Below are 21,969 nucleotides of genomic sequence, written 5' to 3'. Positions count from 1 at the left end.
ACCTCCACAAACGAGGCTGGGGATGTTTCCCGAACGTCACCTTGTCCCAGTTTTCTATTCTTCATCTGTATACACGAGCCTGCCAAGCTGCTTGGACGCCTCATTGAGACCCAAAACGAGCTGAAAATGATGACCGTAGGAGTTCGCTGCGATTTTGATGGCGATGCTAGGTAAGTCAATAGTTATCTGAGCAGACGATGCAAGGTAAGGTATATGAGCAATCGATATAACACACATCCTGTACTTCGATGCAACACTCGGTCCGACTGATCGCTGAGGTTACATCCGAAAACATGCTTGACTTCTACGGCATGCCATGTGCGCAGCAGGAACGACGGAAAGGCAATCGATTTATCCACCACTTGCTCCGCCGTCCAAGCCCTTCTACCAAAACCTACCCCACATCTCATGTCGATCTCCAAGTTTTGTCGCATGATCAACGAGCAGCCAAGCCAGTATTCTGCCGATTATGTCGTGATATATATAAAAAATGCGCCCTACTTCAATGACTTGGGAGTCCTCCTGACAATAGCTTACTCGAGATGTTTTCCACTAAGCGTCTGTTCCAGCTTTCGCTGGCTGCTGGACTCGTAGCTTATGTCAATGGAGGTGCGTTAACATGCTAGAGTACAATGATTTGGATGCTAAAACATGCTTTAGACATCGTTGCCACGGGTACAAATTTCACCTTGACTGGCGCTGATGTGTCGTACCGCTTCCACGTCGACCCTCGATCTGGTGATCTCGTCTCAGACCACTTTGGTGGACCAGTAGATGATTTTACGGGTCCTGCTCAAATATCAAACAGTGGCTGGTCAACAGGTCTTGACAACATCGGCACTCCTGGCTTGACCAACGTCCGTCGCGAGTTCCCAGATGTCGGCCGTAGCGATTTCCGTCTTCCTGCGATTCATATCAGTCATGCTGATGGCGATACTGTCTCTGCTTTCACATATCAGAGCCATGAGATTGTTCAAGGCAAGCCCGCACTCATGGGACTTCCTGCAACATATGGCAATGCTGGGGATGTCACAACCTTGATCGTCAAGCTCTACGACAACTACTCGGATGTCTCTGCTGCTCTGTCATACTCAGTCTTTCCTGAGTACAATGCCATTGCAAGAAGTTTCCAAATTACGAACAATGGTACTCAAAACATCTCTATCGAACGAGCAGCAAGTTTCAGTACAGATCTGCCCAACCTCGACCTTAAGATGCTCGAGTTGCAAGGCGATTGGTCTCATGAAGCCAACAGAGTCATCAGAAACGTCGACTTTGGCGAGACTGGGTTCAGAAGTACTGAGGGATACTCTTCTCACGTTCACAATCCCTTCTTTGCACTCCACTCGCCGACTACAACCGAGACTACTGGAGAAGCTTGGGGCTTCAATCTCGTCTACACTGGCAGTTTTGCAGCAACTGCTGAGCGATTCTCTCATGGTCTAGTTCGTGTCCTGCTCGGCTTGAACCCACTCCATGCTAGTATTCCTGTTGGACCTGGCGAGACATTCCAATCCCCTGAAGCTGTCGGCATATATTCATCTCAGGGTATCGGAGGCATGTCGAGATCCTTCCACGACCTATACCGTAACCATCTCTCCAGATCAAACCACACCTTTGAGACTAGACCAGCTCTTCTCAACTCGTGGGAGGGCCTTGGCGCTGACATCAATCAAACTTCGCTCGAGACTCTTGCTCAAGAGACTGCTGAGCTTGGTATCAACTTGTTTGTCATGGATGATGGTTGGTTCGGTACTGCACCATATGCGCGCACAAATGACACTGCTGGACTTGGAGATTGGACTCCCAACCCTGCTCGTTTCCCGGATGGTCTTGGGCCGTATGTTGATGCTGTTGACAGCTATGCAGTGGCAAACACAACCAAGGACCTCTCGTTTGGAATCTGGGTCGAGCCAGAGATGGTCAACCCCAACTCTACACTATACCATGAGCACCCTGATTGGGTCATGTATGCCGGCAATCATGTACGCACACTTACTCGCAATCAGTTGGTTCTCAACCTCGGACTGCCAGAAGTTCAAGATTACCTCATCAATGCCATCTCGAACATCATCAAGTCTGCCAACATTTCATATATCAAGTGGGACAACAACAGAGGCATTCACGAGATGTCGTCGCCAGCTGCAGACTATGCATACACCTTGGGCATGTACCGCGTCATGGACAATTTAACAGGATCTTACCCATCGATCCTTTGGGAAGGTTGTGCTTCTGGAGGTGGTCGCTTTGATGCAGGCATCTTGCACTACTATCCTCAATCATGGACATCTGACAATACAGATGCCTCAGACCGTCTGACTATTCAAATGGGCACTTCACTCGCATATCCTCCCTCTGCAATGGCTTGCCACGTATCCAAGGTCCCCAACGGCTTGACCAACCGCAACATCTCAATCGAATACCGCGCACATGTAGCACTAATGTGTGGCTCCTTCGGCTTCGAACTCAACCCCGTCGACCTCAGCGAAGAAGAACGCGCAGCCATCCCTTCCATTCTAGCTACCCACGAAAAAATCAACCCTATCGTCATCTCTGGCTCCTTCTACCGCATTGCATGGCCTGGAGACACGAATTGGCCAGCCGTGCAATTTGTCTCTGAAGATGAGAATACAGCAGTGGTGTTTGCATTCCAGCAACAAGCTATGATCAAACCTGCGCCGCCGCCTTTGAGGATGCAGGGTCTGAATGCCACAGCGAGGTATTCGAGCAATCTGTATAATGGCACTTTGAGTGGGAATACCTTGATGAATGGGGGATTGAATTTGGCGTGGCAGATTGCTGATTATCAGAGTATGTTGATCTGGTTGTATAGAGAATAGGTCGTAGGAGATATTCAGGGGAGGCTAATAGTATCGTAAAAGTACTGTTTTCTTATTTATTGATCAGAATCAGATACATGCAAGGAAAGTTTCCAGAACTGGTTTATGACCACGCAGAAGTTATCGTCTAGGCAGTTTCCGAGCTGTCTCTTCCGATTGTGACGGTAAGATGTCCGTGTGGTCTGAGTGAATGATGCTGTGTCCGAACGATCAAGTGCAAGATGGCAAAAGGGTCAGAAGAGAAGCGAAAGACGACGCGGGCGATCGGGCAAATTGCAGCCGAAGCTCATGCGCAACTTCAACTTCGTCACCACCCTTGACCTCGATTTCAGCTCTAACAAAAAGTCATTTTTCCTCATACCAACCTCTCCAGTCACAATGCGCACTCACATGTCCTCTTCAATGCAAGCGCTGTACCGCGTCTTTGTGCAACCAGCGCTATCAACACGCGCACGACCAATCCCACAAACCTTCAAACCACTTCACTCCAGCACTCGCACCTTCAGTTCCACTGGCTCTTTCGCAGCAGCAGGAAAACGCCTCCCGGAAAAGCGCAAACACCTCTGGGATGAAGAAATCCCCGCCCGACGTATCCAACTCGTAGACCCAGAAACAGATTCCCTCCAACCACCAACCCGCTTGCGCGATATCCTGGCTACCATCGATCGCAAGAGCCACCGTATTATTTGCGTAACTCAACCACCTGCGGGAAATTGGACGGAAGAATGGATCCCAGTCTGCAAACTCGAAGACAAAAAAGCAGCATACGAGGCAGAGAAGGAGAAAAAGAAACTCAAACAGCAAAAGGCGGCTGCAGAAGGCACCAAAACGCTGGAACTGAATTGGGCGATTGATCAGAATGATTTGGGACATAGGATGAAGAGGATGCAAGAGTTTTTGGGCCAGGGCAAAAAGGTGGAGATTGTTTTGGCGAGGAAGAAGGGTGGGAGAAGGGCTACTGCTGAGGAGTGTGAGGAATTGTTGCAGAAGATTGATCTGGCTGCTGAGGCTGTCAAGGGTACGAAGGAAATCAAGAAGTTTGAAGGGAAATTGGCGGGGATGGGCAATCTGATGTATGAAGGGCCCAAGCCTTGAGTGTGGTATATTTGTACAGATGAATAAAATACAAGACGCTTAGACAACAAGCTTGACCCGTGATTGCAGGTCGCTCGAGTGCTTCTGGAAGATCTTGTCGAGCGCCTTCTTCTCAATGACAATGCGACCACCCTCGAGCAAGTCCTTGACATCAACGTCTTCGAGACTCAAAGCGCGAGCCTCCTTGTCCATGCCAGGTTGTTGTAGAGCATTGAAGAGTTTCTCTCTAGGCTCGGCCGTGACGAACAGACTGCCACCACTTGGGTTTCCCCACTTGTTCCATCGCAGCATCTCTTTCAACCACCTTGCAGCACCAGGACCCTCGACGTCAATCTCTGCAGCTCCACCCAGAACAACCAACTCGCCCTTCTTGTAGCGGTAACTCAAAGCAGTCCTCCAGGCCAGGTCGTAGATCTTGGTGGGCAGTTCTGTGCTGAAATCTCTGGGCTTGGGACCAAAGGCGACACCACCACCTCTCAGCATGGGCGACTTCTTGTCACCAAGACGAGCGCGACCAGTTCCCTTTTGCGGACGGACCTTGCGATTGGAACCGTGGACTTCTGAACGGTATTTTGTGCTTGCGGTACCCTGGCGTGTGGCATCTCCCTCAAAGACGATTGCGCGGTGCAAGATGTCGCGACGTAGCGGCAGCAGGAGATGTGTGCTGGGGTATGTGACAAAACTTCTAGGTTCAATCTTGGGGAAGTCGTGGATGGTGCACGTAGCAGTCGAGAGGAAAGGGTTTTGTGGTTGTTGGAAGGGGCGGCGAGACTCGGCTGCGGGTGTAGGAGGTGGTGGGGTGAATTGATCGTTCAAGACGGGAGTAGTGGCGGTAGACGAGAGAGCGGCATCGCTGTATGTTTGAGCGATAGTGGCAGCAGGAGCGTCGGAGGAGGATGTGGGTAGAGATTCGGTGGCCAGCCCGCGCGCAAACACCTGAACGTCTTGTTAGTCGCTTGTCTTGTCTTTCTTGTTCATTCAGAGGAGACATACCGAGGGAGCGCTTCTCCAGCGAGCGCAAGTGACGACTGCTCTTCGTGTGGCCATTGTATGTGTCTGTGTGTGTTTGCTCTAGAGGTCGTGACTTCCTTGTCGGGGCTTTGTCGAACACGAAAAAGTCGGTCTTGGCGTCGACTTTCAGACATTCGCGGCTTCCCAAATTCACGGCCGACAAGAACATCATCTTCACGTCCAACACAATCATGGCCTCTTCCTCGCGGGCGCTACGAGGGCTGTCTGCTCGCGCCTTTTCGACATCGGCTGCCGTCGCCGAAGAAGTCGTCGCCTCGACTCCTGCCGCTGCCGCAGCAGCAACGACACAAACTCCGCCGCCCTCATCTCTCGCCCAGGACAATGTCTTTACTCCCAGAGCCGAGCGCAAACTCCTCAAAACCCGCGGTCTTACTCCCGTCGGTTCTCGCAGACGTCGTGCGGCCATTCTCTCCGGCTCGCGCATCCCCTTTGAGCAATTGCCCTACCAATGTTTTCAAGAAGCCCGCAAAGTCTTGATTCAACACCGTGAAGAGAAGGTCAAGGACATTGAGGCTGAGCGCCAGAAGATTGCCAGACTGAAGGCCCAGACTGTCGAGCCTCAGAATGAGCAACGGCAACAACACCGCCTCAACAGCATGGAACGCTACTTGGACCAACTCAAGATTCACGCAGACATCGACGATCCCATGGTCAAGAGGAGGTTTGAGGATGGCAAGGGTATGAATACAGTTCAAAAATGCGACAGGACATTCCAACTAACACACGCCAGGCGACATGGACAAGCCCATCTACCGCTACCTCGCCGACAAAAAGTGGCGCCAGTACGACCGCATGATCGTCATGCAGCGCATCACCCAGATGAATGTCGTGCCAGACGTCCTCCCCACCATCGATCCCACTCTCAATGTCGAGCTTTCCTTTGGTCCCCGTGACGTCCAGCCTGGTGAATTCGTCGACAGCAGAGTCTCTGAAGTCCCTGCCCACCTCAACATTCAACCCTATGACAAGGGCGAGCGCTATGTCACCATTGCCATTATAAACCCCGATGTGCCCAATGTCGAGGCAGACGCCTTTGATTACCGCTGCCACTTCCTCGCCTCCAACATCAAAATCTCCCCTACTCAGACCTCCGTCTCGCTCGGAAAGTTGACCGACGACCAAGTCATTCTCCCCTGGTTGCCTGCATACACTCAAAAGGGTCTTGCATACAGCCGCATGTCAGTCTTTGTCCTCGAGCAAAAAGATGGCCAAATCCTGGACGCAAAGGCCCTATCACAGCGTTACGAGCACGACGATTTCATTCTGAGGAGCTTCGTCGACAGACACGTCTTGAAGCCTGTCGGTGTAAATATGTTCAGAAGCAGACATGACGAAGGCACTGCTGGTGTCATGCAAAGAGCTGGAATTCCTGGCGGTGATGTCGAATTCAAGAGGAAGAAGATTGAGCCTCTTCCATACAAGAAGCTGCCTGGTTCAAGATACAGGTAGTCTTGGATATACCTTTTGTACTATATATCCCTTGTTGTGTACCAAAATTATTCATCTACTTCTTTGTCCATTATTAGATGTCAAGACTCCTCGGAGCTCGAAAGATAAGGGTTCGTGACAAGATCGATTTGGCTGTCTTTGATTCCTAATCAATTTCTATATCTCAACAATGATCGTCCGTTGCATGCACTCTGGTTAAATACACGCATCACTTTTGTGTAATGATCGGTCGCGCGGCTCTTTGTCGGCGTCTTGCAATGGACTTCGTCTTGCTCTTCTTGCGTTCATCCTGATCGTACTTCGAGTATGCAACAACATGAATCTGCTTGTCGCACAAGAATTGATGTAGGCCCCATGTAGAAGGATGAACAGAATGACTGCCTGTCTCCATTCTCCATACTCCACGGAGTTGTTGACCTGAAGATGATCAAAACTCGTGGATTCAGGCAATCGTCTTCCGAGAAAAGTGGAGCTGGCAACACTCAACAACAGCCCTGACAACGACAAGGACGACAATCAATATGGAGACATAAGAAGCGGCAAGGAGCCGCATCTCGAATGCGACTTTCTCACATTTGTCGTCGCAGATATGGCTTCTTCTGTGGAGATGACCGTTAACCCCGTAGAACCAGAGAATTATCAAGAAGACAAGACCAAAGATGCCGAAGTCACCGTCTGGGACACTGAATCTGATATCTCGAGGAACCCAAAGCAAATCTCTTGGTTTGTCATTTTTGCCAGCGCTCTTGCCAATTTCTCGGATGGATATCAAAACAATCTGGTGAGTTTTGACCCATACACACCTTGAATTGATTTAATACTGACTATTCGACAGTCCTCACACACAAATGTAGTCTTTAGCCACACTCTCGGAAAAGCATACACCTCAACCATTCAGACCAGGATATCAAATGCTTTGCTCGTTGGTGCTGTCATTGGAATCATTGTTCTTGGCTACACCTGCGATATCTGGAGTCGACGTGGAGGACTCTGGGTCACTTCTTCTCTGGTTGTGATTGGAAGTTTGCTTTCCACTCTGGTGTTTCAGGTTCAAAGCCAGGGTGTTTCGGATATGATGTGGTATATGACTATTGCGAGAGGAATTACTGGTGTTGGTGTGGGAGGTGAATATCCTCCTTCTGCTGCTGCTGCATTGGAAGGCAGTAATGAGGTATGATTGATCTTCGATATGACTTCCAACAGGCATCGCTTCGAAAAGAAGATTGGCTGACAGCAAAACACAGCATTACGATCACATCAGAGGACCCATCCAAGTACTCACCTCAACCCTCATGGCCACATCCGCAGCGCCAATCTGCACAGCCATCTACCTAATCTCTCTCACCGCCAGTCACAACAACCTTCGCAAAGCTTTCCACGCCATCTACGCCATTTCAATCTTCCTACCTCTCTTTGTCGCATTCCTCCGCTTCCGTATGCGCGATGGTATTCTCTTCCGCCGCAACAACTTCAAAACCAAAAAATCTCCGCCATATCTACTGGTCTTGAAGAGATATGGATGGAGGTTACTAGGCACCTCTGCAGCATTCTTCCTCTACGATTTCATCAATTTTCCGAATGGGATCATGAGTTCTGTCATTATTAATAATGTGGTCAAAGGGAAGGATGTCAGACAGACAGCAATCTGGCAGTTTATTCTTGCGCTTTTGGCGGTGCCTGGTCCTGTCGTTGGCAGTTGGCTTTGCAACCGCATTGGACGTCGTTGGACTGGTATTGCAGGATGGACAGGCTACATCGTCCTCGGCTTCATTATTGGCGGCTGCTACACCAAGCTCACCCAAAATGCCATTGCCGCTTTTGTGGTGCTCTACGGCTTGATGCAATGTTTCGGCCACATGGGTCCTGGCGCAACCATCGGCCTCATGAGTGTAGAACTCTATCCCACAGCCGTACGAGGCATGAGTTATGGTATCTCCGCCGCATTTGGCAAAGCAGGTGCTGCAGTGGGAACACAGGTCTTTACACCCATCAGAGATGCTGCAGGTCCTGCATCGACGTTTTATCTGCTTGGTGGGTTGTCGGTGCTTGGAGCGGCGATTTACTATTTCTTGCCTGAGGGAAAGGACATTGATTTGGCCGCTGAAGACGAGAGTTTTAATATTTATCTCAGGAGTGAAGGGTTTGGGAAGGAGGAAGGGAGTGCTGGAAGCGAATAGAAGCCGCCGAAGTAGAGACGTAGGATTCTGCCAACGCTTTGAGGTTTTGCATCCACATCAATATTCTATCCTGTTCTTCTAATTGTCTCTTATTCTTCTCGAACAATTCTTGATCCATCTTTTTATCCTGATCTCGTTGACGCATATCAAAACAATGGCCAATGACCCCTGGCCTCCTCTCGCCATCATAGGCAATACACTCATCTTCTTGGCTGCTGGCTTCTTGACAATCTCCTTGGCTGTACACAGCACACCAGAGGACCGCGAACATCTCAGAAACCTCGATCAAGAACGGCGAAGACGACAAAAGAAGCTTTCGCACACAGGCACGGCAGAAGGGGGAAATGGCTGTTGCTGTTGCCATTGTTGTTGCTGCAGGCACCACAATCGCGAAGATGCAAAGACGCAAGAAAGTCATTGTTCGCAACAACGCGATAACATTCCCCACTACGAATGAGAGTACCTGATAGATTCATTTGAGAAGTGAGAGGTTTGGCAAGGACGAAGTTTCTACTGGAAGCGAGTGACAAAACAGCAGCTTTTATATTCATCTATCTCATAGCATTCCTTTCCTCGTTAAGCAATTCTTGATCTAAACACAATACGAATCACCGAATCTAAACACAGTCTAAACACAGTCTAACCCTTTAAGCAACACTGGAATCGCTATCAGTGTGCTTGGAAATCCAGCTCTTGACGGAGAAACCCTTCTTCTCTTCCTTGTCCCAGGTCCTGCCGTTTCTCTCGTCGGTTGCAATGAGGATCTCTTCGCCGGTGATTTGATGATCCAATCTGCTGCCTTGCTCGGGTGCGAAGCGCATCAATGCCCAGTAGCAAAGACCAGCAGCGACGAAAGAGTACATGTAGCCGATTGCGAAACTATAACGAAGTCAGTTCTGAGTGGACATTGTCGTTATTAGGCAGTCACTTACAGGTGTTGACCTCCAAGAGATACACTGAGGTTGCCCTGGTCAATGCTGTCGGCAAAGCCAGGCAGAGGAGGCAAGAAGCCAATAACGAGAGCAAGGACTGCACGCCAGTTTGAGGCGAACTTAGGGGAGTAGCGGTAGATGCCGTCGAACTTGTACATCTCTGGCACCGAGACATTGCCACGACGGACGATGTAGTAACTGTATATTCGTCAGTATGTTGTACATTCATCTGCAGATGCGAAACAACTCACTCTGTCATGATGATGGCGGTCATTGGGCCAAGGAAGATGGTGTATCCGCCCAAGAATGACAGGAACTTTTGAGCAGAAGCCAGGATTTTCCAAGGCACACAAGCCCAAGCACCAATAATAGCGGCCAAAATCTGACCACGGCGGATGTTGATGTACTTGGGGAAGAAAGAGACAAGGTCGTTTGCTGCACTGATCGAGTTGGCAGAAATGTTGATACCGAGAGTAACGATGATCAATCCGATAGCACCAAAGGCAGATGCAGCACGGCCAGCGTGAGATCCGGAAGCACTCCAAAGTCCGACGATGACGACAGGGTTCCAAAGGGGACCTCCCTCTTTGGCGACCTCTTCAGGATAGGCCACTACGGATGCTGCAGCAGTGAAGATACCAAGAAGACCAACGATGGTGAAGATGAAGGGAATGACAAACGCTTGACAGTTTTGTGCGCTCCTCTTGTTGGCGTATCTTGCAAAGTCGGCAATGTTGAGACCAAGCGTGGCATAGTTGCCAAGAACCGAGTTGAGGTTGGAGAAGAATGCCCAAACCAAGACAGAGCCTTTGACAGTTGGTCCTTCAGTGATAATTGGACTGTGGCTGATGGTACCTCCTGCCTTGTGTAGAGTACTGCCAAAGACGGCAAGGAAGATGATGGGTGCGATGATAGACTTCAAGCCGAAGAAGTATTGGACCTTGGTGTAAGGAATGCAGAGGAAGGGGAGCTGGAGCAAGAAGTAAAGCACGAAACCACACATTCCCGCGGTAGTAATGCCCTGATCGGCAGCAATGTGGTTGGGGATGTGTGCAAAGCTCGGCCAGATAGCAGTCAGCAGGACCACCATGCATTGGCCACCTAAAGCGAAGGTACGGTTAGCAAAATGTCAGAAGGTTAGACAGGGGAACACCGCGGCTTTACCTGTGACAGTCTGGACACCGAGCCAGATGATCGCAAGAATGCAGCGTGACACGACAACAAAGTAGCTGAAGTAGTAGCCGAATGACACACGCGCGATGATAGGGAATGGAGTGTGGAGGTGGGCTCCAATTCTGCCGTTCATGGTGATGACCAGACCCATGACGAAGTTACCGAGAACGCAGGCGCCAATTGCCATTCTCCAGCTCAGACCGCCAGCGATCATGGATGAGGCGACCTCCCAGTTGCTGACCTGTTTTAAGATTAGCAAAGATATCAGACGTTGGTTGTGGGTTCACGTACAGCCCAGGCGTCAGCCATCCAGTATGCGACATAGGCCTTCCAGGTCCAGGTACGCTTGGATGGCGGAATAGGATCGAAATCAGCATTGGATGCATTGGGGTTCGTAGCGAAACTGCTGGGTTCTTGATCCACGGCAAGCTTGAATCGTGGAGTGCGACGTGTGTAGGGTGAAGAGTCGCCCAGCTGGACAGGTTCAACACTGTGTTGAGTGACCTTGCCAGAGGCGTCACCTTTGACGTCTTCGTAGCCCATGTTGAAGGATAGATGAAATAATGAATCTGAGTAATTAGCTGAACAAAGCGCTTGAAACGAGGGCAGACAAGCGCATGATATACCAGTCGATCAAGCGGTGCAATCCGAAAGTGAAGACATTTCTTATCTCAGCGTGCATATCTCGTCGAACAAGAAAATAGGCCAGAACCTCGAAATTTTGCAGAGCGTGAGTATCTCAGCGCGCCACTTTACTCGATGGCCTTACTCGATCGGAGTATTCGACCGCGCCGCCTTACTCGATAGCCTTACTCGATAGCTAGTATCGTTCCTTTCATACTTGCTTCTGTCCGGGGCTTATGCAGCCGATTGGACGCGACGCATTGATAGCAAAATCGCAGCTGAGAAGCCAGAGATAGCAAGGGTCCCGGTTGGTACACGTCGAGGCGTTGGAAGTATAGATAAGAACCCTCGCACCTCCGCAGCATCGCTTCCCCCGGATCCCTTCCACAAAGACCTAGAACTAGTCTGGAACTCAAGAGCTTAGCCTGGACGCCGAACTGCAGAAGCCCGTCATAGGAACTTTTCCATGGTAGTCGCATCTGGCAAGAGTCCGAAAATTTTTGACAGGACGCTAGCGGCTCACGGTAGCGCAAGATACAGCATCTGGTCTTGAAAAGCTCATTGAGTTTAAAGCCGGAACATCCGTTGCTTGAGTAGTGGTGCGATTAGGCGTTCGCCGTAGAGCTTATGAGGCGTCAGAGATGCGTAGACTTGTCGAAATTGAAAGAGTGAGCAATTCCTCGGATACCGGATGTTTCTGCTCTTCATGCCGAGCATTCTCCGGAAGATGGTTTCGCGACAAGGTGCTCACGCGACAACAGCAACGAGCATCGGTGCTCTTATGACTTTTGTATGGTCGTCTTGTCTTCCTTTGGGTATATGTAGGAAGTCTTCTGTCGACGACCATCCTGGGCGCACGCGATGTTCTCAGCAATCATGCCTGCTTGAGAATGTCTTTGCGAAAAATGGAAGCCGCAACCCCATTTGGACAATCGTTCCCCGACAACGCGTTGTGGTAGTAGAGTCCGGCGAAATGTCTTTATAGTATTTGAAGATTGGTTCATCCTGTATATCCTCTATTTGCATCAAATCGCAACATCACGGAATCGCTAACAGTACGTTTCTCTTGTGTCGGCACTGCGGTGTCGAATTCCGCTTCTTCGACGGTCGCGATTAACTTCTTCTCAGTGTCTGGAAATCTCGTTCCTCTTACCATCATCAAGGGCGCAGGCCATGAGTTCATTCCATTCCCTGCTGGAGAGAATGCTACCGTCGCCGACTTTCATTCGTAAGATATGTGGCTTGATTCGAGATATCCCAGATCTGACACGACCAAGCATCCGCACAAGTACAACCGATTCGCCATCATACTTGACATCAGGATTCTACAAGATTGAAAAGGGCAAAGCTTATCCTCTGCACTATACCTGCGAGGAGACCAAGTATGTGATCAGCGGGCAAATTGATGTGCTGGATGAAGCCACTGGTGTGACGCATCACTTGGTACCTGGAGACTTTGCTTTCTTCTATGTTGGAAGCAAGGTGCAATTCTCGACAAAGTCAGCTGGTCTGGCCTTCTATGCTGTGACAAGACCTGTCAAGGCTGCACACCCAAATCTTGCTGGCAGAGAGGAGGATGTCAAGTCAAAGTCGAAGTTGTAAAACCGAAAATAAAAAATTGCTGTGGGGATAACCCTGTTACCAAAAAGAAATCAACCTTCCAGCCTCCGGCACGTATGATAGACTTGATACGAACATCAAAAATGTGGAAACATACAAGTAGAAGATTGCTCTTAGCATTTTGTGCTATTCAAAGCATGTCACAAGGCGTTGTCGTCGACTGTATGAGTCTACGGGTGTCCCACTTGGCTGAGGGCACAGAACAACATTCATTCCACACCGCATACGGCAACATTGGTCTTCTTCGAGTGATGATCCATTAACCTGGCGAATCACGTGTTTGACTAGGGACGCAGCAAACATACAGCATTCACAAGATTGATGAACGATATATTCTTGACGAAGAGTGCTCGTTGTTCTTTGAATGACCTTGGTTGCCTTTTGGAGTAAGCACATCCGCGCTCCGGGCGAATGGATTGGGGTTGGTGCGGGGTAATGGCTCCCCAATGCTCAACCATGCCCCAACCAGCCGCTCGTTCATCTCCACCTGTTCTCCAAACACCAGCAACGAGCCGACATGTCAGAAGCCCCAGAATCCATAGTCTCCACGAACAAGCGTCGGAAGGTCGACACTTCTGTCGGAGGCGGCAATGCACGAGTGTGTCCCCATTGTGGACGGACCTTCAAACGAACCGAACATCTGTCGCGCCATGTACGAACCCGTAAGTGCGCCAGTTCATGCTTGAGCGGGATGTTTCGTTCATAGCGATGTAATCAGATACCAAGGAGAAGCCTTTCTCATGCAACTGCGGCGCTTCATTCGGGCGACGAGATCTCCTCACGCGACACCAGAGAGTGAGTGGGCATGACCCGAACGAGGGCTTACCAGTCGCTACATCGATCAGAACCGATGCATTTCAGAAGCCGCAAGATCCACCGAGCGAGGAAAGCGGCTCCGGTGATTCAATACATGTAGCTGCTCCTGCCCTTGAGCTGCAAGATCTTGCACGGAAGAATTCGCATCCTCAAGTGACGGTACTTCATCAGACTGCCTTTGTGCCGCCTATCGAGCAGCCACAAAACTCGCTCCAAACCAGATATTACGATGCAGCATCTCTGCCAACACCATTGCCAGGCATCAGTGATATTGTGAGTTCAGCCGATGCTGTGTCATCCTTAGACCTAGCGGGCATCGACCCTGATATGCACTTCCGCGATTTTGCAAGTTTCCTTGATGGCGTTGGCCTGTGTGTTGATTGGAGTCCGATCCTCGAGAGACTCGAGGAACCTGTCGACTCGACAGCCATTAGGGAATTGCAACGACCTACACCTTCCAGTATGGATGTGCGGACACGAGCTGGATCGCCATTCAGCTCATGGCTACCATCAGCTCCTACCAAAGACAGACCGACAGAAAATGTCTGTGATTTACCAAGTAAGTTCTGAGACCACGCCATGACTTATCAATACTCACCCCAACAGATCCTCGTGCTGTTGATCCAGAAGCTAGACGTTTTGATGTGACGGAAGAGCAACGTACCAAGCTCGAACGCACGATCAGCTTGTCTCTCCATATCATTGACCCAAACTTTCGACTACCGTCCCGTCATTCTCTGACTAGGTACATCAAGTCTTTCTTTGGTGGCTTTCATCCTCACATGCCATTCATACATGTCTCAACCTGGCGGCTTGAAGATCATCCAGTCGAGGTCATCTTTGGCCTCGCCGCGATTGGAGCGCAATATTGTTTCGAGAAACGAGCGGCAGAACAACTCTTCTTCGCAGGCAAGGCTCTCATTATGCACAAGTTGGCGGAGTCATCAGAGAGTCATGATTCTCATGCAAGCTCGCATGCAGTCGAAAGTGATAGTCATCATATCACGAGCATGACAACCAAGTCGTCCTCTATTGAGAATATTAGGGCCCTACTCACGCTCATGGGCTATGCAACATGGGACGCCAAACCAGCAATGGTTCGTCAAGCTTTTGCAGTACAAGAGACTCTGACGCAATACCTCAGAAGTGAGGGGTTGCACGAAGTTGCAACGTCAGACGCAGCTTTACCACTCGATCAGGAGTGGCATGCATGGATCGCAGAGGAGTCTACTCGTCGTACAAAGCTGGTTGCATTCTCATTTCTCCACACACACAGCATCGCATATGATGTGTATCCTCCTCTCCGAAGTAATGAGGTGGGACTTCGTCTACCCTGTTCGACTCTGGAGTGGAACGCTTCGTCGGCCGTGTTATGGGATGCAGCAAGACGAGCCATTCCCAAATCACAGCTATATTTCAAAGAAGCTTTGTCTCTTCTGTTGGACCAGAAGAATGCGCCTGCTAGACTCGATCCGATACCTACACCTCTTGGAAATTACGTTCTCCTACATGGGCTGATACAGAGGATTCACATCGTCAGAGATCTAAGCTTGCCAGTCATGAGTGATATGGCAGCTCTTCCGCCTGAAGAAGTAGAGAAGCTCGAGTAAGGAATCATCAAATCTCCTTAACTATCGTGGCGCTAACCTTCTGTTATAGACGGGGCTTGCGATGCTGGACTTCAGGCTGGCAACAGGCACCAGAATCTTCACTGGATCCAAACAACGAGAACGGGCCAATTCCTTTCACTTCGAGTTCATTACTTGCCCTGGCATACGCTCGTATCTATTTGAACCTCGGCCCATATCGACAACTCCAATCCCGAGATCCGCAACGCATTGCCAGAGCTCTAGGACGATGCCCTGAGATTGATCGCAGTGAAGGTGTCATCGCAGCTCTACTCTATGCTACACATATGCTCGGTATACCAGTCAGACTCGGTGTTGATCGAGTCGCAAAGAGTCAAGCATTCTTCTGGAGTGTCAGGCATTCTCTAGCCAGCCTGGATTGTGCAATACTATTAAGCAAATGGCTTTTTAAACTTACACGTAGTGTAGCGACACATCCTCTGAATGGTGCGTACTAATCAGAATGTTACGATATCCATGTACTGACAACATTTCAGACAGCGAAGAACGGATTCTATACTGGGTCAAGTGTATCGTTGAAGAAGCATACGCAGTCGTTGACTTTGACGAGGAGCCGCCCGAGGCCATAGATTATCGCAACACTGATGACATTGCTCTTGCCGTGCTCAAGATTTGGGCGCACTTCTTCAAGAGCAATTCTCAATGGCCGTTCATTAACATCATCGGGCAAGGGTTGGCGATGTATCGGGGCATGTTGCTTCAGGCTAAGGTCTAGAAATATGGCGCAAGCGCTGTTCGCTTGCTCGTAATGGAAGTGCAACCTTCTTCTAAGTTCAAACTTCAGCCTGCCCTGGTCAGAAATGCTGAAGACAGCATAGCCCGGAAGCTTGTGAAAGTTCAAGGTGATCTTGGCCATGCGTTGAACGGATGAAACACCGCCCTCGACAGAATACGGATCACCGTCGACAGACCGCAAATGTATGAAACTGTCTCAACCGACGCAAGTCAATCGTGGCGTAGCCCAAGCAGTGCACGAGAACGTGTGATCTGGTTCACGCCACCAATAGATGATCGACAAGGAGCTGAGATATCTCCAAGTATCTGGCGTCTATCTCCTGGGTGAGCATAGTTTGCAGCTATCATTTGACGGGATTGTAGGTCAAGTTTGTAGTTGCACATGCTGACTGTATGATCCCTTTGCAGAAGCATACCCAGTCTTGCTGAGGTCCGAATTAATCATACACTTGTGATTTGGCCCGATTACCTTCTCCACTCTGATTTCTTGATCAACAGCCTCGCAGCAGCCGCAACCTGTGGTCAAAGCTAGCTGCACATCGATGCAAGCTACAACTCTGTGAAGCTCAAAAATCTATTTGGCAATGGCAGACTCCCTTTCATCTGTCTTGGCATTCTTGCATTGGTTGTTATTCTTGCTGGAATCCCTCTAACGTTATTGCCTACGAAGCTTACAGCAGACATCGAGTCCCTGGTAATTTCACGCTCACGAGTCTAAGCGATGATATTACTGCCCGGAGTTCTGGAGGATTTTCAAGCTCATCTCAACTTTGGGATAGCAGTGACTACGGTTACAACTCCAACCAGACGGCCAGCTTTGCAGTTCAACTCATCGATTACTTGACTGCGATGACCCTGCAGAACACCGCCCTGACTGAGGGACCGGCAGCAGCCTACATTGATATCAATGCCACCAGGAACTTACTCACTCTCGATCCATCTATCCGCAGATTGTATCACGTGGCAGCCTATCGCATAACACCAGAATGCAATGCCGTGGCTCCAACTACTCTAAACATAGTAATGATGACTGTTTTCGTTGGTATAACACTACGGCCGAGACTATGTGATTCTGATGGTATGACGGTATGCAATGATGAGCTTGGGGCGTGAAGTTTGAATAGAGTTAGTATCGGCAGGATGCCACCGGTTACAGCGCTGTGAGGTGTCAGGGCAAGAAAGGATCGCGGCCGAGATCCGAGTTGGCGGAGCCAATGACTCACTCCGGGCGCGCAATTCCTTGGCTTGCAGAACATGAGCCTAGTAACCAAGGCGCGCAGAAGTCTGTGATCGTCCTCAGCGATCGTCGACCAAGACCGATCGTTTATAACCTGTCTGAAGAACCTCTCATTAGTCAGTATCATCTAATTACAGACCTCCGCATCCCTTGGTGCGACCCATGTCGGAGTGTCAATGATAGACTTGTGTTCCTACTAGCTCGCCAGATCTGCAAGCTTGGCAAGCTTGATGCACCTGGCAGGTCAGGAACATCTGACGTTGTGAGTAGGAGATCTTCCGCGGCATTGAGAATCGCCAGACCGAGATCTCGATCAAACTCTTACGGTGCGAGGACTGTGATATTTCATGGTGAAGTAGCTCGATGGACCAGTCGCGACCCTTCGACTCCAGATATCTAGGATGTATGGACACTCCTAACCCCATCGAGAAAGTCGATTCAGGAATACACACAGCAGGAGCATGATGATCGACGGAACTGATGATCAATCATGAGTGATGACTAGGTGGTTCATCGCGATTCATGACGGAGGCCTGACCGCGCCAACCTCATGGCCCAAACTGGTAGTACATAATAATGCACGAGTCGCCAGAAAGCCACCCGCCGTGTACCGGAAGCATATAGAGATCTGCAATAGATCTTGAAGTCGAGGCGAGTACGAGCTTGGCACCAAGAGGCGCCAAGCACTAGTTTGTTCTGAGTGCCCACCGTAAGCATGTTTCTTGAAGGATGCGCACTAGTGTACTTGCGCCCGTAGTTGCTAGGAATCTGCCTCAGTGCGATCAGGATCCACCGTTGGAGCGTACAGTGAGTGCCAGTGCTCAATAACAACAGGCTCGACGAAGCCCCCATCTACCTGGCTTTTTAGATCTCTCTGACTTTTCACTTCACACTTCCAATTCCAATCCACTCAGCATGACACTTTCATTCTCGTTGCTTAGTACTTGCTTGCTAATGCCCATCACTGTGCTGGCTTCCGATTCAATCCTCAGCCGTGCAACCTGTTCAAACTTCAGCACGCAGAGACAAGCATACACTCTGCCAGGCCCTTCGCCGTTCATCATCAGCACTGGAGTGGTTTGCAGCGGCAGCAACCCCTGTGATGTTCCGGTTGGTGGCTTCGTCACTGTGAACCGCTTTGTAAACGTCTCTGGACTCGATGATGGCACCGTCCCCGACCTTTTCGCTTTGATTAGCTCGTCAGATCCTTCAGTCGACTTCACAGAATCTATGAGCAACAACATCTCATCAGTTTCGACCCAAAGAATCCAGAATGGTACTGCCGGATACGTGGTCTTCACGCCAAACTTCCGCTGTGTATCAGGCACACTTAGTGGCTGCCCTAGTGGCAGTGCAGCTTTGACAGATGGAACCTTTATCGAAGCTTGTGCGCCAATTAAAGACGGCGAGGGCTCTGATGATATCTCTGGCACCATCAACCCTGTGAAAACAGATGAAGCCACGGCCAAAGCTGTGACCTGTAATCCAGCCAACGTTAGCAGTGCAGCTGATGCGCCGAACAAGGCATGCACTAGTCAGAAGGAGGGAGATACAAGTGGAGCTATGCGTATAGCTACATTGGGAAGCGCTGTCATGGCAGTTCCTCTGGTCGCTTTCATGGCCTCCGTTGTCAATATCATCTAGGGACCGCTCGCTCTCTGCGAGGATGCTGGCTGCAAGCTCGATGGAGAGTGATGCCCGAATATCGGAGGGTGTCATTTTGGGACGTAACAGATGAGGTGTGACGCCCTTCCCTCAGCAGGACTATCCCTTTTTGTTAACAAATACCAAGGCATATGGTTACAGTGGCAATCAGCTCTGACTGAGGCGAGCGACTTTGCCTATAGCTCTATAATGCAGGATCGCTCTTCGAAGCTTCACCTACTCAAATTGTGGATACAACCTTCTCCCTCTGAGCTTACTGCCCGGAAGTCTGATTAGATTGGTTAAAGAAAGGACGCATGAAGCGGCGCTCCTTTGCTCAATTGGCAGCTTCGTGCCAACCCCAACCTGTGCGGATGCGAGGTGCATGCAGCGACGGCGGACATTTCAGTTAGCGTGCATGATTTGCTTGATGCATAACCAGGCTATTCAACCAACTGCAGTTGTCACCAAGACGAGAATAAATAGAGTAGTCTGCAGCTTGCAAGCTAACCATCTTCTGCAAGAACAGTCTGTGAGGCGTTCGTGCTGTGACTGCACCCATTGAATTAGTTGTAAGCGCTAGATGATAATGCATCGAAGCGATGTGCAGCTGCTCATATTCCAAAAAGTCTAGGTATCAGCCTTGCCAGCTTCCGGGTACCAGGCTGTCCAAGCCTGCATTCGACGACATAATATCACGCTACAAAGATGTGAAGCCCAACACTTAGCTGCAGCGGTTCATATCTGGATTCGTCGATTTGTCAACAACCAGCCGTACCATGCAAGTCTTCAGCCGCGCCTGTTTCTCAGAAGACTGGATTCATCACGCAAACAGACATTCGGTTCCAGTTCGCCAATCAACGCATCTTGACTACGCCACTGTCATCAATCGAAAATCGAAAGATGACGACAAAACATGAATTGCTTGCCGCAGGTGTAGCGGTCTTGGATGAAGACTTGCAGAAAATCATACTGCTTCTATGCTTCGTGAATCAGACTGGGTACATCTCGAATGTGTCTTGCACAACAACCTTGCTCATGTCTCCCTTTTCTGTTGAAGCATCTCCCTGTTCTGTTGGAGCGTACCACATCACTTCAATCTCTTCATGATCTCTGCTAAGTCGTTGCCCATTACCCCAGAGCTGGAACCTCATATCTGCAGATCCCAAAAGAACTTTGAGAACAAATTGAGCACGCTTGTAGCGCGGTTTGAAATTGTACCTTGATCACATCAGTCATGGCTCGTTTGGGTGTGAATGCAGACGCACCACTGTCTGTTCTTCAACTTCATGTCAAGAGGATCGAGAACAGACTCGATGTGACAGACCGACTTTACGGCATGGTGCTTTATGCTCTTTGGAAGTTGTGCAGCTGGAAGACTACACATCACAACCTGGGTCCTCCAAGGAACTGTCTCTTGACCGAGATTGATCTTCAATCGATAGGGCTCGCTTATGCCTTGTTCGACAGAGACCTTCTGACCCTGCAACGCAACATTTAGTAGCATATAGCACAGCGTAGAGGACAACATACCTGGCGAATGAACCAATGAACTTGCTTCTCTGCCCACTTCTTACCATCTCTCGGATCTATAGATACGTCTTCTCCGATGTGCTGAGCCGAATCATATGGTAGGCGAACAACCAATCCATAACTGTTCCGACAGCACTTTTCAGGATAGACACCGCTAGTCCCTTTGAGCTTCTGCACACGGTCCATAACAAGTCCGCGAGTCACAACTAGTTGTCTGGCTCAAGTCAGTGCACAAATTCCACTGATGCTTCATGATCTTACAGTTCAGGTGCAGTCAGGATCTTGATATCCCGAGCATTGTAGAGATTCATGTCTGCATTCTGTTCGTAACGCTTGCGCATACGCTGCTTCACGTAGGGCGAACTCCCGAGTCCCCCAGAAAGTATCAAGTAGTTCTAGATCAGATTAGAGACATGGTGAGAAGTATCAGACCTGGGTCTTTGACTGACGATACTCTCGCGTGCATGAGTGTTCTGAAGTTGCTTAATTTGGATATCAATGAGTTCGAAGACCTTCTCGATGCGCTCATCGAAGACTCGCTGGAACTCTTCCCTGTCTTGCGTGAGAAGACGAGGTATCGTCAATTGCAGTGCGGAAAGTCTTACCTCGTGATCCTCATTCTTGAGTCTTGAATGTTGCTTTCGGGAAAGTCGAGACCAATCGCAAGAGTGGGTACAGTAAGGAAAAGATCGAGTCCTTCTTGTGCATCCAGGCCGAAGCTACCTTTGAATGTTTGGAAGCCGGAAGAGTTGACCATTTTCTCAGCTAGAAGCTCAGCAGGAGCAGAGAGATGCCTCTGGATGTGTTCAAGTCGGTATACAATGAGTTCCTCGATCTTGAAGTCAATAAGTGTCGACCCGACTGCGGTACCTTCTACCCAGTCAAGGGGTTCGATTTCGTGCTGTCCAGGCTCTGTGTTCTTGATTTTGAGGATATTGATGTCGGTCGTGCCTCCTCCTGCATCACAGACTAGAAACACGTCGCCTTTTTCATATCCTTGCTTGGAGATACAGACTCGATTAGAGGTTCGGCGTCGAGTCTTGCCCTCTTGTAGACAGTCAACACAGACACACCATGCCCGACCGTTGTCTCTGGTTGTCAGCCGCGCCGATCGTTCGAATCATCCACAACAGATACACCAACACTTGGTGGGTGGCAGGTGTAGACTATACTACATGTCAGCTGCTGCAGGAAGGTCAGTGTATTGAGGCAACGATCTGCGACGGTTTCGGTCTTCGCCGGTGTACTCAGCGCCTGATTCTTCTGGGCGAACGTTCTACCGTGTGGCTCGATCGTTTGCGAGGGCGCCCACGATCCCAACGAAAACTTCTAACAGGAGGTCGGGATCCTGGAGGGGAAGCCGAACGAGCATATACTGGTCTTGTACGTATAAAACCTCACCGTCATACTCTT

The 21,969-nt window shown here is 49.8% G+C and overlaps 10 protein-coding genes across 10 annotated transcripts; 7 read left to right on the top strand and 3 right to left on the bottom strand.

The window, feature by feature from the left end:
- Positions 1 to 542: 542 nt before the first annotated feature.
- M437DRAFT_54871 (alpha-galactosidase) lies at positions 543 to 2,840 on the top strand (the record flags this gene model as incomplete). Its single annotated transcript, XM_041022761.1, has 2 exons — positions 543 to 609; positions 661 to 2,840. 2 exons carry the CDS (start codon positions 543 to 545, stop codon positions 2,838 to 2,840), a joined length of 2,247 nt encoding a protein of 748 aa, XP_040877281.1.
- Positions 2,841 to 3,230: 390 nt separating this feature from the next.
- M437DRAFT_77349 (uncharacterized protein) lies at positions 3,231 to 3,935 on the top strand (the record flags this gene model as incomplete). Its single annotated transcript, XM_041026791.1, has 1 exon — positions 3,231 to 3,935. One exon carries the CDS (start codon positions 3,231 to 3,233, stop codon positions 3,933 to 3,935), a length of 705 nt encoding a protein of 234 aa, XP_040877280.1.
- Positions 3,936 to 3,974: 39 nt separating this feature from the next.
- M437DRAFT_54644 (50S ribosomal protein L4) lies at positions 3,975 to 4,652 on the bottom strand (the record flags this gene model as incomplete). The annotated part of the gene is made up of 1 exon (XM_041022731.1): positions 3,975 to 4,652. A coding segment is annotated over one exon (678 nt), but the record flags the coding sequence as incomplete, so codon positions are not given.
- A 485-nt stretch (positions 4,653 to 5,137) lies between these two features.
- Positions 5,138 to 6,416, top strand: M437DRAFT_77347 (PEBP-like protein; the record flags this gene model as incomplete). The annotated part of the gene is made up of 2 exons (XM_041026790.1): positions 5,138 to 5,645; positions 5,698 to 6,416. The coding sequence occupies 2 exons, from the start codon at positions 5,138 to 5,140 to the stop codon at positions 6,414 to 6,416; spliced, it is 1,227 nt and encodes a 408-aa protein (XP_040877278.1).
- A 607-nt stretch (positions 6,417 to 7,023) lies between these two features.
- Positions 7,024 to 8,593, top strand: M437DRAFT_54479 (inorganic phosphate transporter; the record flags this gene model as incomplete). Its single annotated transcript, XM_041022700.1, has 3 exons — positions 7,024 to 7,197; positions 7,252 to 7,587; positions 7,661 to 8,593. The coding sequence occupies 3 exons, from the start codon at positions 7,024 to 7,026 to the stop codon at positions 8,591 to 8,593; spliced, it is 1,443 nt and encodes a 480-aa protein (XP_040877277.1).
- Positions 8,594 to 9,240: 647 nt separating this feature from the next.
- On the bottom strand, positions 9,241 to 11,241 carry M437DRAFT_77345 (uncharacterized protein; the record flags this gene model as incomplete). The annotated part of the gene is made up of 6 exons (XM_041026789.1): positions 9,241 to 9,472; positions 9,526 to 9,723; positions 9,777 to 10,626; positions 10,690 to 10,939; positions 10,990 to 11,172; positions 11,203 to 11,241. 6 exons carry the CDS (start codon positions 11,239 to 11,241, stop codon positions 9,241 to 9,243), a joined length of 1,752 nt encoding a protein of 583 aa, XP_040877276.1.
- Positions 11,242 to 11,949: 708 nt separating this feature from the next.
- M437DRAFT_86724 (uncharacterized protein) lies at positions 11,950 to 12,924 on the top strand (the record flags this gene model as incomplete). The annotated part of the gene is made up of 3 exons (XM_041028514.1): positions 11,950 to 11,956; positions 12,451 to 12,550; positions 12,600 to 12,924. 3 exons carry the CDS (start codon positions 11,950 to 11,952, stop codon positions 12,922 to 12,924), a joined length of 432 nt encoding a protein of 143 aa, XP_040877275.1.
- A 535-nt stretch (positions 12,925 to 13,459) lies between these two features.
- M437DRAFT_54647 (uncharacterized protein) lies at positions 13,460 to 16,122 on the top strand (the record flags this gene model as incomplete). Its single annotated transcript, XM_041022732.1, has 6 exons — positions 13,460 to 13,604; positions 13,661 to 13,770; positions 13,807 to 14,317; positions 14,365 to 15,364; positions 15,418 to 15,833; positions 15,884 to 16,122. 6 exons carry the CDS (start codon positions 13,460 to 13,462, stop codon positions 16,120 to 16,122), a joined length of 2,421 nt encoding a protein of 806 aa, XP_040877274.1.
- Positions 16,123 to 18,294: 2,172 nt separating this feature from the next.
- On the top strand, positions 18,295 to 19,023 carry M437DRAFT_77343 (uncharacterized protein; the record flags this gene model as incomplete). The annotated part of the gene is made up of 1 exon (XM_041026788.1): positions 18,295 to 19,023. One exon carries the CDS (start codon positions 18,295 to 18,297, stop codon positions 19,021 to 19,023), a length of 729 nt encoding a protein of 242 aa, XP_040877273.1.
- Positions 19,024 to 20,015: 992 nt separating this feature from the next.
- Positions 20,016 to 21,571, bottom strand: M437DRAFT_54438 (uncharacterized protein; the record flags this gene model as incomplete). The annotated part of the gene is made up of 6 exons (XM_041022694.1): positions 20,016 to 20,244; positions 20,292 to 20,506; positions 20,557 to 20,770; positions 20,818 to 20,951; positions 21,006 to 21,108; positions 21,162 to 21,571. Coding segments are annotated over 6 exons (1,305 nt in total), but the record flags the coding sequence as incomplete, so codon positions are not given.
- Positions 21,572 to 21,969: the final 398 nt, after the last annotated feature.

This window comes from Aureobasidium melanogenum, assembly GCF_000721775.1.
Source record: "Aureobasidium melanogenum CBS 110374 unplaced genomic scaffold scaffold_20, whole genome shotgun sequence".
Taxonomy (NCBI): domain Eukaryota; kingdom Fungi; phylum Ascomycota; class Dothideomycetes; order Dothideales; family Saccotheciaceae; genus Aureobasidium; species Aureobasidium melanogenum.
This window is presented reverse-complemented; position numbering and strand designations above follow the sequence as displayed.